This window comes from Ammodytes marinus, assembly GCF_949987685.1.
Source record: "Ammodytes marinus genome assembly, chromosome: 14".
NCBI lineage: Eukaryota > Metazoa > Chordata > Actinopteri > Uranoscopiformes > Ammodytidae > Ammodytes > Ammodytes marinus.
The window spans coordinates 12,050,222-12,069,824 of NC_137218.1; the positions used below are offsets into that span (position 1 = coordinate 12,050,222).

Sequence of the window (19,603 nt, forward strand, 5' to 3'; positions counted from 1 at the left end):
GAAATGAAGTACAATGATTGTTTTCATATACTGTTAAACGTCTTGGGAATAAAGTCATACAGCATAGATGATCTGTCTCTACGATTAAACTGATCAACCCGAGGCATTGCCAGTGGTATATTCAAAACCTATGGCGACTGTCACAATTAACACAACAAAGATGTCAGAATTTACAGAAACAAAATCATAGTCACGCTTAAAAATGGCCTTTTGATCATGTAATGGGGTGTAGAATTAATGTGTTATTAACCTGAACTTCAAATTTTTCGTCAGAAAACGGGGCAAAGAAGGAACAAAGGGAGACTTGCATCCTCTTTAATTTAAAATGTAATTATTTTTTTCATACAAACTGTGTGATACCATGGTTCATTGTCACCATGGCTCCACTCACCAGTTGCTTGGCAACCAACTCCTCCTTGGAACTGATGCAACTACTCATGTCTTCATAATTACAGGCTCTTTACAATATTTAGCAAAAAACTAAAAAACATAATAGAACTGCATGCTAAAGTAATCTAATGAAGCTGGAATACAGTAGTGCTTCACAGTTGATTTTGGCACTAAACTGGATAGATTAAATATCTGTGGCTTGTACATGAGTACATTACGTGTTAAAGCTGCTCTTTAATTTTTAAAGCTTTTCATGACAGCTTCTTGGATTTGGATGCATGCAAATCCATAAATGTATTTTCTGTGTGCTGTTTTTATCTCTGTACTTCATTTCCGAGCAAGTGATTCCTCCAGCCAGGTGTCGGGTTCATTCCCCTCCGGGGCGGCAGAGCTCCTGTACCTGAGGGGCTTTTCTGGGCTCGAGGGAGAGCCAGGGAATGCACAAAAAGCTCTGCAAAGATAATTAAACATCTGTGAACAATTTGCAGGTGTAAAAAAACAGAAATGTTCTCTTAGGTGGTGTGAGAATGCAAGCCTGGTAGCTTGGGGTTAAACTGAAATTGAGCTGTCAGATTGGTGAAGGAAACCTTTTCAGAAATAACAATTATGTCCTCTTAGCTGTGTGTTTCAACCTGCGTTAATTACAAAGGCTTCCTTGTGATCATTTAACGTCTCATTAATGCAGGCGGTGACCTTCACTGCGAATCCGGGTAGAACATTTTTTTTAGAAATAAAAAAACTGAAAAGCGTGGCGTGCATAATTATTCAGCCCCCCTGAGTCAATACGTTGTAGAACCACCTATCGCTGCAATAACAGCTGCAAGTCTGTTGGGTATGTCTCTGCCAGCTTTGCCCATCTAGAGACTGATATTTTTGCCCATTCTTCTTTGCAAAATAGCTCAAGCTTCAGATTCAGCATCAGATTGGATGGAGAGCATCTGTCAACAGCAATTTTCAAGATGTAAGTCTTTCCAGATATTGTCAATTGTATTGAGGTCTGGACTTTGACTGGGCCGTTCTAACATGACTATGCTTTGATTTGAACCACTCCATAGTAGATCTCGCTCTATGTTTAGGGCAGGGGTTTTCAAAGTGAGAGAGAGAAAAAAAAGTTCTTATTCCCTGTGGGTTTTGAAAGATCTTTTAATTATTTTACACATTTTAAACATATTTTTGAAAGGTGGCTCAGATTACCCCGTTCTCCCCTATGTTTTTTTTTTTTTTTTTTTTTTTTAAATACATTTGAACATCTTAATCCAGTGGTTTAATCCTGCTTGGATAGTAGTGACTGAGTGTGCAGTGGAGTGAGAAAGATAGGCAGACAGACTTGCCCAAATATTTGATTATTGTTAAATGTCCTTCACACACCCAGTGTTTTTTTCCCTAGTGCCTCCAATGTCCAGCTGGGTGAAAATAGTGCCATCCGAGGTCCCGAGCCTCCTAGGGGGGTCCGGGGGTATGCTCCCCGGGAGATTTTTTTTTTTACCTTTTTTAAAGTGAAATGCATGAATCTGGTGCACTTTGAGAGGAAAATTAAGAGGCTAGATCTGAGGAAATTTGTGTGAACAAATAATTTGGAGACACTGGGTCGGATGAATTAGAAGTTATTGAAGAAAGACACATGAATTTTCCATAAAAATATTAATTTAAAATAAAATATTATGCAGGGTCCTCTGGGTTGGGTAGATCTAATTCAATTATTAGGCTATTAACTATCTAGACCAAAAAATTGTATTCCTTTTTTTTGTATGATAACTTACATTTGCTTAATATGATGTTAATATCAAAAACACAAACTAAATTTTATTTTATTTTTTCACATATTCATCCGCGCCCCCCCTGCCATAACTCGGGCGCGCCCCACAGTTTGAAAACCACTGTTTTAGGGTATTTAACTTTCTGGAAGGTGAACCTCCACCCCAGTCTCAAGTCTTTTGCAGACTCTTAACAGATTTTTCTGCCCTGTATTTGGCTCCATCCTTCTTCCCATCAACTCTGACCAGCTTCCCTGTACCTGCTAAAGAACAGGACTCTAACAGCATGATGCTGCCACCACCATGTTTCACGGTGGGGATGGTGTGTATAGGGTGATGTGCAGTGTTAGTTTTCTGCCACGCATTACACTTTGCGTTAAGGCCAAAAACTAAAATTTTGGTCTCATCTGACCATAGCACCTTCCTCCAACACTTGCCACAAGCCATGCGGGGGACACAGCATATTCAGATGAGACCAAACTTGAAGTTTTTGGCCTGAATGCAAAATGCAATGTGTGGCGTAAACTAACACTGCACATCACCCTACTATACACACCATCCTCACCGTGAAACATGGTGGTGGCAGCATCATGCTGTTGGGATGCTTTTCTTCAGCAGGGAAGAGGGAAGCTGTTTAGAGTTGATGGAAAGCTGGATGGAGCCAAATACAGGGCAGAAAACCTGTTAGTCTGCAAAAGACTTGAGACTGGGGTGGAGGTTCCCCTTCCAGAGGGACAACTAGCCTAAAAATACAGCCAGATCTACTATGGAATGGTTTAAATCAAAGCATAGTCATGTGTTCGAATGGTCCAGTCAAAGTCCAGAACTCAATACAATTGAGAATCTCTGGAAAGACTTGAAAATTGCTGTTCACAGACGCTCTCCATCCAATCTGATGCTAAATCTGAAGCTCAAGCTATTTTTGAAAGAAGAATGGGCAAAAATGTCAGTCTGTAGATGGGCAAAGCTGGTGAAGACATACCCCAAATAGATTTGCAGCTGTAATTGCAGCGATAGATGGTTCTACAAAGCATTGACTCAGGGGGCTGAATACTTTTGCACGCCACACTTTTCAGTTTTTTATTCATAAAAAAAATGTAAAACCATGTTTAATTTTCATTCCACTTCACAATTATGCGCCACTTTGTGTTGGTCTATCACATAAAATCCCAATGTACGTATGTGGTTATAACGTGACTAAATGTCGAAAATTTCAAGGGGTATGAATACTTTTGCAAGGCACTGTATATTTGTACCGAATACATTTTTATCTTTCAGTTTTAAATTATTCTTGTTTGTTTTATCATCATCATTTTGGCCTATTAGGTGATGGCAAAATGTTAGCAATGTTGACAGATAGACCGATAGTTATGAATACAGTTTGGTGTATGTTTGTTTTTTTCTCACCCAGGTTGGGTCTCTTGCAGGACGTGTCTCTCTGGCTGGAGTCGGAGGAAGCTGATGTGCTGTCTGTGGAGCTGGACTTGACCGAGTGGACTGATGGTACAGACGGCCTCTGAGTGTTGGACCTGGGTTTGGCTGTGACTCCAACTGAGGCTGAGTTGCTCCACTCTGGGTAAATACACCGGTAATGCACATTAGCTGCCTTTACCATAATTGATTAACAAAGTGACCAAAAAAACAAGACACTGATATTTGAGACACGAAAGCCTCTGTTGACGGTTGACATAGCCTACCAGAGTACTCATCAAGTCGAAAACGCCCAAAGCAGAGGTGAATCCTCCACTGTTTCCTAACGTTTTCCTTCATCAGACAGTGGAAGAGGAAGATGAAAAGTCCTGTAATATAAAAATAATAGACAAAAGGTTATTATGAAACTTGTAGGACATGATTAGTTCTTTGATGGCGTCTTTTAATGTTTACTTGAGTAAGGCTCTCCCACAAATATACAACGGAAGAAAAAAAGAGCTTTTGTTGCGTCACCTTCTGATAGAAAAGAAAGTATTATAAAAAGGCCAGTAAAGGAAATGGTGAAACAGTTGCATCATTTGGTTTGATTTTTCTTTCTTTTGAGCTTGGACCACAAAAGCAGGATCCTCTTGAGGAAAACTGCATGCGCAGTTAGCAAACGTTCACTATGAACACAGCAACAAAGACAATTGGCCTCATTCAAGATCGAAAAAATTAATTGTTTGATTCACCAAACTCGTTGTTAAATTTGAACCGCTTCGACATGATAAATGCCACCTGTTCATGGGGAGGTGTGCGCTCAAGATATTTTATCATTAGCATGAACAGCGTAACTGAATATAAGGCGACAGCACCTCTTTTGCGCTCCATTTATGGGAAAGTACCATAAGAAACAAAAACATAAGAAATTAAGTAGAATGCCTATTAGGTGATCCGAAACGGATATAAAGTTATCAATACAAATGCAGTGCGATGATCGAAGCAAAGTTGTTTTTTTGATGACTTACATAAATAACATTTGCTTTAAGTTTACGTTTACTAGACGTATATTATCCGTAATGGCTTTTCGAAATAATCTCTGTACAACAACAAAAAGAAACAACCTTGCAGGGTGTTGAGTCCAGAGAAAAGGTAGAGCAGAACTATTCTGGCTGGTCCCCATGTGAAGAAGCCAAGAGTCCATGTTAGTCCGAGGAGCAAGGTGAGACTGGCAACTCCTTTCAGGTCGTGCATCAGTCCGCTGCGGATCCCAGCCGGGCTGTTGACTCGCATGTGGCGAATCTGGATCAGAACCACCACAAAAACCTGCAAGACGTTTCAAAAGAAGGCTTAAAGTCCTTCAATTATTAGGAAAAACAGAAATGGAATTAAAGGGAAGTATGCAGTTGCCCTCGGAAAGGAGATTTGATGAACAATATATTGTTATATGCCAGAGGATTTAAAATATTATTTTTTTTATCCAGTGGTAATACACAGCCTAAGCTCTGTAAACAGGCATGTTGACAGCTACGGTGGGCCCCCTTTGTATACATACCAGTTTACAGAACCTAGATTGTGTATTAACAACAGATGTGTTTTTCAGCCCAAACACAGTATGGACAGGTAGTGTTGTTTAATTAACAAGCTTTCTCCAGAATTGCTGACTCCACCTTTAAATATTGAGATTATTTACCCCGATGTTAAAGAGAAGGACCAGTATGGCATAGGCGACCACAGACACGTAAAATGTCACATCATCCTGGAGCCAACAGCTGAGGGAACAGTGATGGAGTGTAGAAGGGAATTAAAATGAGGGCAGGAGACCAGGGGTAGAGAGAGTGAGAAAGAGAAGAGACACAGTGATCATTGGAATGTAAACAGATGATCATTGTAAACATTTTCTTGTGCTGGGCAATATTTAATCTAACATAGTAGTACTCACACTCTGTCGTCCTTAAATTAATGAAATTGTAGGAATTACTTTTCCCAAATACATTTGCGAAAAGCAACAGAGGAGTGAATCCATGATTTGACATCATGTCACATTACTTTAAGTTTGGCACTACTAAAACTAGCATGATCTCTTAGCTGAAAACATTTAACAGTAATGTTTTGCAAATTTTGACTTTTATTCATGGAATCAAAAAAATCAAGTTATCCATTTAGACAAAAAGAGATGAAGCAAAAACTCACAAGTCATCAGAGTTGTCCAATGGCTCTAATCTAAGCTGAGCATCCGTGTAGAGGTGACTGCCGTAGGCCTCTCTGTTCACCAGGAGCACTAGCACGCAGATCACCAGAGGAATCCCTGCAGGGAAAATGAAACTGAGCCTCAAAAAAATTATGATGTAAAATAAGTTGGAATATTTAAATTTCGGTCAACAAAACTGACTTATTATATATATTTTATTAAGAAGTGTATGAATTTGAAAGTAAGTCAGTCGAAACACCAACTCACCCCATCCCAGAGCACAGAACTTCAGGATATAAGAGGGCACGTAGACATTGAAGACTTTGACGAGCGCAAAATACATGTTAACAGCCTCCAATCCCATCCAGGTGAATGAGGCCAGCAGGAAGTAGTGTAGTGTGGATGCTGCAGCGACACACAGGCCGTATATTCCCCAGGAAGACAGCCACGAGTTGACCAGAAACGCAAGGTTCAAGCCCAGGAGAGCCAGAGAGAGGTTGATGAGGATCTTTGAGGGGTAGTCCCGACGAAGCTTCCTGAGGCAAAAGGTAAGATCTGCGTTTAAGCACAGTCATTGTATGACCAGTACAAAAACATTTATACAAAAGAAAAACTGGTTGGAATCTCACTCGAAAGCTGTGTAAGTGAGAACCGTGACTCCTAAGAACAAGGATGACACTCCACAACCAACGTAGGTAATAATGGTCAGGATCTGATCATGAGCTGAGTCCACTGGAGTCCTGGAGACATCCTAGACACAAGCAAAGTCACAGGTTCATATGTTATTAATGTATTTCCCAATGTGCCACAAATAACTGCTCCTATCCCAACTACCAATTACAAACTAGCATTTAAACCTGCATCATTATACTTAAAGTGGAATACTCCCCTGAGCACACACGTGTGTGTCAATTAGAGCAAAGTTGGGCAACACAGCACAGTGTCAATTTCGGTAACGAGAGTTATAACTCCTGATTATTATTTTTTTTGCATGTTCAATCAATGGATAGAATGAACCTTTGTATTTAATTATTGAAAGCAATTTACTCAAGTTTCTTCTGGATTTAAAAGTAATGTGTCAGGTATTGTTTTTTTTTGTCAAGCTTGACAGTAGCTTTTACATGTTAAGCTTTGAGCTCCCTCTGCTGGAAGAATCACAGTTGAACTATACAGTACTTCCTCTTGATTAGAACCACTTTGCTCTTACTACTTCAATTATCACTGCAATTGCTACTGTGATTACCATCACCAAAACCTTTGAAGGTGCTGCAGTCACTCTGTCAAAGTGTTTTCCAAAAGCTTTCCTTTACCTAGTAAAACCACTAATGTTTCATTCAAATTTGAAATAGTTTTGACCCCAAAATAAGGGTAATTAGATAATTAAAACCTCCACGTAGTAACAACGTACAGTTTTTCATGATGTTATCATTTTAACCCCAAATTCCTTACGATTTTGAAGTTGTTTCTAATGACCGTAGATAACTTTTTATCCATAACAGTGTTTGAAATTTGACTTTCTTTGGGTCTTCTGCGGTCTACTCGGGTTTGAGATTGAATAGGTGATCTAGCAGTTTATACTGCAGTATGTTCAGGTGAAATTCAATGAGCCATTTCTAATACCCTTTTCCCACCAAAATAAGCGAGTTGGCGCAAGTTTTTAGAACGCAGATCGACGCTACTTTAAATAGACAATTGTCCCCATTCCCACTGCCGGCAGGCCGCCGCTCTGATCTCCAGCTGTGCAGTGAGGTGAACACAGAGAGAGACAGACAAGAGAGAGCTTTATTTTATAGTTTTGCTTTTTACAGTTACCATTACGCTACTAACCCGCTGTCTACGAGCGCCTGCAAGTTTTTTGAATGTTTAATTTTTACTCGCATGTCAGAGCCTACTTACTGGCTCGGTGAGGTGTGTAACTTGTGACACCGTCACATTAAATCAATGTGTCATTCTGAATGTATGATAGAGGAAAGAGATGTAGTAGGCATTGTTGTATGATATGCTGTAATGAAACATGCAGATGTAGGCTAATGTCATTTGTCAGGGTTTTTCTTGCATATTAATTTGAGGCGGCCGCCAGAAATAACATTCTATAATCATTCCACTACTTCACCACATTTTCTTATGAACATGCAATGACTGTAGTTGTCCATCGTGGCGATGTTGCGGTGCCTGACATTATGTCCACATCCCAGAAATGAAGCAGAGGCAGAGATGCTAAACTTCTCTTTCCATGATTTTGTCTAAGACATTTCCTCCTCTAAGAAGACGTCGCAATGCCCTGATACCTGAGCAGGTGAATATGTTTTTTTTGCATGTCTTAAATGGGTTGCCTAAATAAACGCTGCTTCCTATCAGTGTAGTTGTTTACAGTTTTGCACGTAAGATCAGTTATTACTAAATACGAGTTTGCGAAGAGGACAGTTGAATATTCAAGGCAGTTAATCAAGCCTATTGCTCTTAACATGTACCGTATGCCGTGATATACGCTTATATCACAGTAACGGGCCTTGTTCAGCCCGACGCAACGCCCGACAAAAGTAATAACGCATGTTACAGACGAGATTCTGTTCATGTATCCCATCTGAAAGTTTTGCTGCTCAGCCCCAAGTAACAGACGGGGTCATTGGCAGAGAGGAGCAGAGCTCATGGAATGAAGAGGAGTCATGGCGAGGAATAGATTCAGCTGCAGTGTTATAAGATCTGTATCAAAGGAAAGCCAAATTTTACATGATTTTAACATCACCATTGTATTCATCTTCTCAGATCTAATTAAGAGCTTTTGACCCACAATGGCTTAAAAAATTCACCTGGTTCAGATATGAGGAAGGAGCTGCAGCTGGCTTTGTGGGGAAGCCATCCACTTTTTACTATAAGATATGATTGAAAACACTAGCACTATTCATTTCTTACCAGCATTTTTCATGTCTGTATATGAATGGATTCGTAATGCAGGAATTGTGTATGTATTTTTTTCTCTTGCTGCAAGGTGGCTATGGATGGAAGAGGCCTTTGACTCGAAGGAGTGCATGAGGACTGAGAAGGTCTTAAAATGTTCTGACTGGCTGTGAACTGTGTTCATAAAAACAAACTCCATACACTTTAATGTGGCCACATTTAGATTGATGTGACTTGTAAGGTCTTAATCTGTATCCTGTGAACTGTTTTAAAATCACACACACACACAAACAAACAACATTGTTGTTTAAAAGGGATAGTTCACATTTTGGCACTTTAACTGTAAAGAAGTATATATATTTTTTTTTTAATGTATTGTATTTAACTTTTAAACATATAAATAAAGTATACTTACTGAAACTACACATTTTGCCATTTTTTTTTAGCTATAAAATTAATTGATTAGCTTTAAGTATCTGAAATTGTGGTCAATGAGCATTAATTTAAACTGACTGAACAGCCTCATGGAAATTATATTGTACAATTGTTCATTTTATAAACTAAGTAAATTATAAATTTTAAGTCATGATTTTAAGCTGAGAGAGATTGCATGTGTTCTTCCCTTTCCAGACGGCTACCATTTTGAGCGCTGTGGTGTTAAGTCAGCTTAAAAAAGTCACTGAAGATGACTATTAAAGTTAAAACCCCAAACTATAAAAAAAGCATCTTTACTCTTTCTCTCTGTCTGTCTTTTTCTCTTTTCTTGCCAGTAGAGGTCTGCATAATAGCATAGGTTCACTGCCTGAGGTTAGTAAATCAATGAATCAACATCTATTTGTATAGCCCTTTAGAGCAACCAGCAGGTATCCAAAGTAAGTAAAAAATAATAACTATCAACAAACTGAGTAGTCCTCTCAGCTAGCTGACGGTCCCGGATAAAACTTTTGTGGCTGGCAATTCCAAACTTTTTAACAGTTATGTATACAATGCATACCAGCAGAACTCCAAAGTGTGTAAGATGATCGCACAGGCACATTGTTAAGTCTGAGTTGCTGTTGGATTTTCTGCAGCCGTAATCATCCCAGCCTCCGTTTCCATCTAGATGATGACAGACACTTAACGTCAATCTGTTCATATAGCATTTATAAAACATTGGAAGAGGAGTTATAATTCAAACCATGACCTACTGTTTTTATTGAAGTTCCAGTACACACACTGTACATCTTTGTAAAGCTTGAACAGAGGTGAAAATGAAATGCTTCTGTTAATAATACACCTTATCAGTAATTTATAACATTGGCAGCAGTATCTGTAACATATGTATGTCCTGCAGGGGTTTGCCATATGTATAAAGGACAGTTGTTCTTACTTTATTGGGTGTAAGATGGTGGAGCGTTATTTTAACATCCTCCTCCAGGTCTTTGATTGGAGCGCTGGCATTGGTCACACTGGCTGAAACAACAAATGTGTTGAGGGTCCGCCCCTTTTCGCTGCCCTGGAAATTATAACAAAATGTTTCAAGTGTGAGAAATTACATTTTTCTGACAGAAATGCATGTTTTCTCCTGATTCTTTAAAAATAGGAATTTATACAAAGCAGTACCCTGAAAAGCATCGGGATGCCAAAGAACTGAAACGTAACTCTTGGAGGAAACTGGCTGTTCTGTGGAAAGCTGTGCTGCAGGGCAGACGGCAGCGAGAGGAAAGCCACTGTACTGTTCAAGGGCAACTTGTTGATGTAAATCTACAACATAAAGAAGCCAGCTTAGACTCTGGCTTGTATTAACAACAACATCGGAGTGATTTTCATATTCAGTGAAGACAAGAACTTGAATGTTAAAAGGTTAAAAAAAGTACAGATGAACTTACATTTAATTCGATTTAAAAATAAACAGATTGAGGACATTTGTTGATGGTTATATTTACTTACTTTGGATACCTGCTGGGTGCTGTAAAGGGCTATATAAATAAATGTTAATTGATTGATTTACTAACCTCAGGTGTTGAACCTATGCTGTCAGATGATGCTCCGAAAGTCAAACTGGCAAACTCTCCAGGAACTATGTCCACCACTGAGATGGCAATGGACGGAGCAACCAGGGTGGAGTTGCACACGTAGCCCACCATCCTGTCTCCCACTGCCTCTGTGATGTTTAGGATGCTGTAGAAAGATAGGAAAACATAAATCATCCAGATTCCCCCTGTTTGGAATTTTTTATTCAGTTTTCTAGCCTTACGTGTTAGTAAAAGGTAACAGGTTGCTGTTGGATTCCAGTATGTCTGAGATGATGTTGATCAGAGCTTGGCCCACATGTGGTTTGATCACGCTGAGGTTTACAATATCCTTCAGCTTGTTGAGGACCGTGACCAGCTCATGGTAGCTAAGTGTGGAGTGGTTCCTCAGTAAACCCTGAATCATCGCCACTACGTCCAATGCATTCTCTAGAAATAAATGATACAACTTGTAAAGTAATGTTAACATTTAGAAGACAAAATCACACAGAGATAAATCAATTTTAGCAAATAATAAAGAGGGAAATCAAAGAAGTTAACCCATATGTAATAAGTGCTCCTTAATTCAGGAAACACTATTCGTCCACTACTGGCTCTGCATACATAAGTTTTTAGGTATTTTAAATGTATATATTATGAATTCTTGAATGTTTAACATATTATATAGAATCATATATTTCAGATTGAACAATGTAGTTATATGTTTAGAACTAAAAAATAAGATACATTTAAGAAGTGAAACAGACCAGCAGTGACTTTGATATGGTCCAGATCAGGGATGGTTTCCACCACTAGAAAACAGTATTCCAGGTCTGGGACATTCCAGTGGGTATTGAGGCCCATTTTACTGTCAGACAAACAGGTGGTGAGAGATGAAATGTTTTATTCATTGTCGATTCCCTTTTTTAAAGTTACAGTTTTTTTCACCTGTAATACTGTTTGTGTGGTGAGCATTTGCTATCCATGCCTTTTATTTTGCCATACAATGTACCATAACATAGATGTTAGACAGCTGAGAGGCTGTTGATCCTGGTAATCGGCTATCTATTGACATCCACTCATTACTAACACCGTTGATCTGATACATGAATTTACAGAACAGCCTCCTGCAGCTCATAGACAACCATCAACAGGTCAGGTACACTCAGCGAGAGCCCTGCACACAGTGACACAGCCATGTAAATATATACCAACGGATGTAATCAATACCAATATAGGTCTGTATGTTGACAACCAGCTAGATACATGACTGTGTGATGAATTATCTGCAGGTCACTGGTTCACTGATAAGACGGTGGTAAGCATCTGTCAAGACAGGATACAGTTAACTTAGAGTTCTTAGGCGATAAAGTATAAATACATATAATTACATACCTGGACTTCAGCTGTAAATATGAAAAAAGTGACAAATATTTGATGTATATTTTGGCAATTTTTTGCTGCTTTGTTATTGGAAGCATTAAGGCAGTCAACAAAGAAGAGAAGGGTAATCTTGAAAAACACATTTGGTCAAAAGATCAATGATGAAATAAATTCCCTCTACATAATACAGTATTTCATTGCCATAAATGACATATAATTTGCTGTCGATTCAGCAGGCAACCCTATGTCTTCTATATTAGGAAATAAAAAAATAAAACTATTATTAGGCCTGCAGCACACAGATATTGTTTTTTAGCAACTTTTTATTAAATAATTTTAATCGCTCAATCATTTGCTCAGAAAATTGCTTATTTGTCATGATAACAAGAAGAGAAAAGCAGCAGTGAGTTATTTTAACCTGCTAAGCTTTGATACGTTTGTCTTATTTGGTTTTCTTCCACATTCATTCAAAAACATCCCAGTCAGGTATATTGTTGGATTTTTTTGGGGCGGCTGTGGCGAAACAGGTCAATAGCGGGGTCGGTGGTTCGATCCCCTGCCTCCCCGCCACATGTCGGAAGTTTCCCAAGACAATGAACCACAAATCCCGATAGTTAGCCTGCTATTGGTGTATGAGTGTGCGTGAGTGGGAATGTTAACAGGTCTCCCTTGAAAAAGAGTCTCCGGTCTCAATGGGATTACCTGTATAAATAAGGGTAAAAAAGAAAATTTGATGACGAGCACTCACCAGTGGCGGGTGGCGTGGTGGTCAGGGTTTCTTGGGCAAGGCAGAGTTGCATTTGTTCCTCCTGAGATGGTGGGCCAATCAAACAGGCCTTTTCTTGTCAGGCAGGTTTCTGCTTTGCACTGAATTATTACTAATACAAGGTGATGATAACACATTTTAAAAATAATAATAATTGAACATCAATTATTAAAAGTGATATAATTACAGTTTTGATATGTTATATACTGAATTATCTTTAACTAAACCGGAATTTTACTCACATATACGGCTTATGTGGACGTCCTCCTCAGTTGCTATGGATATGGATCCATTGTAAGGCTTCAGCAGTAGGTTTCTTATCTGCTCTTTTATTTCCTGTGTGTCTGACACCGACATCCTGACCCGAACCTGGAAAATGCAGCTCACTCTGCATACAGTCAAAGAGTTAATTGTGTCATTAAAAATGTTTCCGAAATTGATATATTTGATGAATTAGTCTTTGAATTCATATATAAATTTTTCTTTGGTTCTTGATTTAAGTGAATTTGTGTTGAGCGACGTGATCTGTACCTTGAAACTCTGTACACGGAAACCTAGAAAAGAAATACAGAAGTTTATCAGGTGCATTGCACCTTTCAACCGCGTTTTAAGCAAGACTGCGAATATGCATATTTGCCCAAATGTTTAAATATTCTTTTTAGGAATGTTGAATATTGGCTTCAGGTTGAAGAAACCAAAATCAGTCAAACACCTTACAGCTTTAACAGTGCTTTTAATATTCTCAAAATCAGGCTTTAATACAGTTGTTGACTTACTCCGTCCGCGGTAGAGAGATTTGAAGGAAGGATTAAACGATGTCTGGAAGAGAGATGAGTCACGAAATAATAGCGTTCAAGTTTAAATCAGACTGTGATATTTCTTGAGTTAGATGGTGAGTTAATGGTGTGGCATCCACAGCACGTACTGTACCTTTGGACTTTGGGGAGCAGCTGGAGTTCAATCACCATCATCGTGTCATCTGGCAGTGTGGCGTTGAGCTGTGGAAAGTCAGAGACAACATTTTAAGACATTGGAGTCAAATCTGTGTTAAATTGCCAGAACTAAAAGAGCTTTTATGTCTGAAATACCCAGGTGGAAAGAGTGTGTTCTGGATCACAGTCTCCTGTTATGGTAACATTCACCTTCACCTCAAAATATAGTTCTGCGGAGGAAATCCAGACAAAATAAGTAATTGGTAACTTTCCACAAGTTCAGGGCAGCTTGATTAAAATCCCTAAAAGTCCACGCCCAACTGTGATAGAGCATTTCTAGGACTGTAAATGATCAGACTGACCAGAGATATTTGCAGTGCTTGTGGTGAAGCTGGATGCTGTGGCGGCAGGTGTAGTGGTAGAGCTGAAACGTTCTAGAAGCAGAAGTAAGTTTATTATGAACCAGAATCTATGCAAAGCTCATGCTAACTCAGACATTGCTTGGTGATAAGTATTTCCTACCAATGGGTGAGCTGTGTATGCTCTCTGGGTTAGCCAGCAGCTGCAGCAGACCATCTGGCTCGTGGTATGGGGTCTTAAGGTTCATGGTGATGTCGTTTTGCACAGCTTTCACATCCTTGCTGGGGATAACGCTTACCTGAACCAGGCAGTTGAACCTTCAGGGGAGACATCCAGGTTGTTTTACTCCTCTTATCTCATTGGTTAGCACATATATGGGCTTTTTACCCCTTAGATTTTAGTCTGTTTGTAAAAGCCATAGAGCGGACAAAACTTGTGAGCAGTTCGACTGAAGAGAAATCTCTCAAAAGAATGAAGAAAATTATGAAGTGCTTAACTCTTATTTCCTGCTTAAGACTTAAATATGTTTCCCCTTCCGCCACAACACATTATTATAATTATATTTGCAGATATACTAGTAGGTTTATATCATTTGAGCTGTAAATTGATCCTGCATCCTATAATTTACCATTTGATGCACTCCCACTACCCAATTATATAATATTTAGAAAAAAATATTACAAAATCATTAAGTGAAACAGTAAACCCGACCCATGTTACCTTTTGTTAGCAGGAGACCACCGCACCTGAAGAACCAAAGACACAAATATTTCAAAGTTACACTAAAGAGAAATTTCTCACACAAAGGGATTTTGGGGGCACTACCAATATCAATGTTTGAGTTTGATTTTTTAATCTGATGACAATATGTTGGCCAATATAGGTGGAAAAACCACTGCATGTCCCCAGAGACATTGACAATACTGCTACATCTTATGACCGGTCAGGCCCTCATGGGGTTGCTTACCAGCTGGTCTTCATGAGAAGAGTTTAAAGGTCTGTCTTCAGTACTGGATCTGCGTAAGAAATCAGATGAACTCAGTATGCTTATGGCCCATTGCCCCCTCCCTTATCTGACACAAAATTACATTCATAAGTATTTTATGACAAAATACAGAGTAGGGGTGTGCACGTGTAACCGGTTAGTAAATCATAACCATTTAGGAAAAATCAATAAACAAAAACCGTTTTTTTTTGTGTTTGGTTACAATATTTATTCATTTACTATTTAACTGCTCCAGCTAAAGTTTCCCATTCGTTTTCATCTCTTCAAACAGCTTTTCCGATCAGCTGGTTGGCTTGTGAGTGACAACGGCCCGACAGCGGGAGTCAGTCTAAGACGGATGATCACTAGGCTAGTTATGATCACTTCGAAGTCAAAACGCAAAATTATGAAATAAAGGCCTCTCTGCCTCTCTCTGTCTGCCTGTCTTTCTCACTGCACACTGTCACTCCAACAGCATCGGCAAAAAAAAAAAAAAAAAAATACGTCGACCCCTCCCCCCTATATTAAAACGGTTTAATGTGTACATAGACATATTTGTAAACGTTCACATCCCTAATACAGAGTCATGTCTCTCTGTGTTGTAAACACGGATCTTCTCATACCTGGTTACTTCAAACACAGACACAGTGTGTAAATGGATGCCGGTCGGCAGCAGCACCTCACTGAGCTACAGGAACAACAAACAGTTAAAGCACAGTACAGTTATAGCAGAGTGACGGCATGAATACATTGTAATGCAGTGTAGTATAGGCCTGCATAAAATATTCAGGTCGGTTTCTCCTTTTAAATTAACTATATCGTTTAATGTATGTTTGTTTGTTTTACCCAGTTTTGTGCAATGTCTCTGGCGGTGTAGAGCTCAGTGTTGTTGTTCCCATCGTAACGCAAAATGACAAACATCAGTGTCACTTCGTAAATGGACCATTCTGCCATTCAGCCAAAGATAATATAAAACAGTGTTATGCTTATAATTATACATTTAAACAAAATAGCAATTTAACCATATACTAATAGTAATAGCTTTCATGTACAGTTACTTATTTCTATTCGAATCTATTCTAAATCTTAATTTCCCATTTCATCTGTTTTTTAATCTTTGTTATAATGATACAGATGACAAATGTGAAATATGACAACAGTAGTAACTTTTTATCTTCTCCTACAACTGAAAAGCGAAACTGGGACCTAATTTGGAAAGAGTAGATTGAAATGGCTGAAATACTAAACAGTTGTGCTGCAGAAACACTTATTGTTTGGTTTGTATCAACTCCAGACACTTTAATATTATCGCAAAGGGCATTTACAAAAGCTAAGCTCTATAAAAATGTGTAAGATGTGTTTTTATGTAAAATTAAGTAAAATGCATGTTCTTATTAGCATGTGGTTTGGTTTAGTGTAATAATAATGATGCACTGACACAATGTAAATATAGACATTTGTAATTAAGACATTTTTTATTTTCAAGAAATCAGAATTAGTAAATTAGAATATGTGTTGATGAAATAAGTCATTCATATTAAAGTGTTCATAACTGGAGGTATAAACATGATTTTTAAATTCAAGTGTAGGTTTGCTGAAGGGCTAAGGGTAAATAGCAGCTACAAATGTACTGAAGGTTCCAGCTGTGCCGAGAGAAAACCTTTGACAGTTCTGAGTTTAATGGTTCAGATCTTAATGTTATTGATCACAGAATGGCTTCTATATTTACTTAACTGACACAGGACAGGGGTCAATATTTAATCTGAGGATAGTAAACCAAGAGCAGCCATGGAGGCTACTGGTGAGGTAGGAAAAAAGCTATAAAACGGATGATGAAACTGACATTTACGTAAGTGAATCACTGGCTGGGGGTATTAACTCTGCAGGAGGCAGTAAAGAGAGAAAATATTGAACTTTTGGATACTTGCAGGTGCTGAGGTAAATCTAGGGTTTAAAATATAAAACAAATATTTTTAGATTAGTTTAGAAATAATTGGAGAAAACATCTTCCAGTTCATGTAAATACGTTTTCAGTTGACTCACGACACTTCAGGCTGGGATCAGGGAGCGGAGGACAGAACTGAGTGTCCCAGTTGTCCCTCTCCCACTTCACCAGGTCCCCCTCTGTACAATACAGGGATGTCACTTCCTGTGCACCGCGTTCTCGCCCCCATAGGCGAAACAGAGATAATTTGCCAAAAAGTGCGGTCAATGGAATAATCTCAATATTCCCGTTGGCCAGGACATGTGATGCGCCCAGAGTGAGCGTTCCATTGGGGGCCAGTTCGAAGAACGAGGGGGTAGTGGAGGGAGCCGTCTCTACATCAGGAACAAAGAGGCAGAACTGGTAGCACAAAAGGTCAAAAACAGTTAAAGGTGGAGTACAGGTAGCGGATTGTGAGGAGATAATCAAGGATTTTGACAAAAAGTAATTTAACAACAAGCATTCTCCAGAATCGCTGACTCCACCTTGAACACAGCCTGAACAAGAAACATCAGAAACGTTTAGTTGTCAAGTGCCTCAAAGCCAACAGAGGACAATAAGACAAAATACTCTCCATTCATCATTTCCAAGTATCTACCAATGTAATGGTACAAGTTAAAATGTCCTCAGGTGTCCTAATTATTCGAGAAACTGAAACTAGCCTGCATGCTTAATACTATCAGTCCCAATGCTATCCTTATTGTCATTTATTTAGACCCACCTGCCATGATGTCCTGAAGCTCTCCATTGACGTACAGAGCCGGTCTGTCTTTAGAATGTGTCCATGTTAGGCACAGCAAATGCCAATGGGCCAGATGAAGGTCTATATGAGGGGTGGTCCACTCCGTCCCAAACAAGTAAACCACTAAACGGCCCCACTTTCCCCCTAAGCCCAGCTCAGCGTACTGGACCTCAGGGTGACGGTACATGAAGGCCATCCATGGTGAGGAAGCCCAGACCTAGATATAGTTGATACGTTATTCATAAGGACTTGATCAATGAAGTCCCATTAAATGTGTTCTCAAACGTAATAGCAAAGTAACTCTTGCGTTGCCAATAAGTACCTCAAACATCAGGTTGAAGCAGATGGTGAGCTCCTGCAGGGCAGGGATGGAGACTTGAGGCTTTAATCTCCAGTGGCTGCACCCGAGATTCAAGTTAGCCACCTTCCCCCATAAACTTTGCTGAGGAGCTGACAGGTGCAGACCGTAAATCATAAACAAACTGTATATTGTTTAGGATTAGAAGAAAGTGAGGGCTAAAGACTGTTAATATATTTTTTTAAATGTCTTTATTTTCAAATGTAAAACATTTTAAATGGTCAATTTTGACCATACCTTTTTTAAACTCCATCCATTCTTTAGTCAATCAGTGTTGAAATAGAAAAATTAATAAATTGACAAGGCAATATTTAAATGTATAAGTGCAGAAGCTGCAAGGCGCGTGCTTGCAATGTATGCTTCCATATTCAAGACATGTTATTTTTAATATTTACAAGGACAACTTGAATTGATCGAAAAACCCTGAGACTTAAAATCAATAACATTGACACTCTCAATTAATACTACCTAAATAAGTGGTATTAAACTTAACAACTGTTAAATAAACAATGCATTTGTTGGGTTACTTTTAATAGTTAATGACATTCTTATTTAGCTTATCAAAAAACAGACTTGTCATTTTTCCTGCAACAACTACATATTAAAAAAGAATATACAAGAACAATATTTAATAAATAAACATAACAATAAAACATTATGCAATTGTGAAAAAGAAAACAATTAATTTGTATTAATGGTGTTCAATTTAATGCTTATCTCATTCTTAAACAATGATTTATCAATCAACAAATAAACTAATAAATAATAACTAATAAATGACAACAGATGAGTGCCAGTAAAATTGATATACACATTACCACTATCCTTAACTTCCTCATATCCGCTTCAAGCTTCCAACCTTCCAACCTTTTATGTATAACTTAACTTGAGAGACCATACATGTTAGTGTTGCGCCATATAATGTTTCACTACTGTAAACTGTGTTTGTTCTTAGAACTTATTGATTGATATATATTCAACACAGGGACTTTTCTCACTGAACTGTGGATTGAGCCATGCAGAATGAGAATTATGTTTCTATCTCTGAAAGCATGGTGATCTTTGCCACATTTTATATTTTCTTTAATAACCTATTATCAAATGTATTGTGTTTTGACTTAAGATTATATCAAACCATATCCATTCAAAACATTTGCCTACCTTGCTCCGCAGTGGAGGCACAGCTGCCCATCAAAGACAGAGTCAGAAACACATTCAGGCCTTTTTGAAGAAAAATCATCTCAAGTCTGGAAATAAATAGTTCATTTTAAGTCAAGAACGGCAGTGCTTGCAATTGTTTTTTAATCCCTTTATCGCATGATGTCTTTCTCCACATCACAAGAAAACAAAGGTTTCCTCCTACTTGAGATCTGGAGTTTATTAAGCCGTTATCACGAGGGAACAGCGTTAAACATATGCAAACAAGGTAATTCTCGGCTTCAATATTCTTCAGTTATAA

At 38.6% G+C, this 19,603-nt stretch overlaps 1 protein-coding gene across 1 annotated transcript; it reads right to left on the reverse strand.

Annotated features, from left to right (window-relative positions):
- Positions 1-432: 432 nt before the first annotated feature.
- adgrg4b (adhesion G protein-coupled receptor G4b) lies at positions 433-19,384 on the reverse strand (the record flags this gene model as incomplete). Its single annotated transcript, XM_080040909.1, has 30 exons — positions 433-841; positions 3,552-3,716; positions 3,842-3,943; positions 4,679-4,880; positions 5,248-5,326; positions 5,748-5,862; positions 6,013-6,281; positions 6,375-6,496; positions 9,638-9,741; positions 9,831-9,876; positions 10,013-10,138; positions 10,246-10,386; positions 10,638-10,803; positions 10,880-11,084; positions 11,402-11,502; positions 12,766-12,895; positions 13,026-13,171; positions 13,315-13,337; positions 13,560-13,602; positions 13,714-13,781; positions 13,872-13,945; positions 14,078-14,149; positions 14,238-14,392; positions 14,796-14,821; positions 15,641-15,748; positions 15,907-16,007; positions 17,104-17,379; positions 17,766-18,003; positions 18,109-18,236; positions 19,306-19,384. 30 exons carry the CDS (start codon positions 19,382-19,384, stop codon positions 705-707), a joined length of 3,747 nt encoding a protein of 1,248 aa, XP_079897035.1. The 3' UTR covers positions 433-704.
- Between the last annotated feature and the right edge of the window lie 219 nt (positions 19,385-19,603).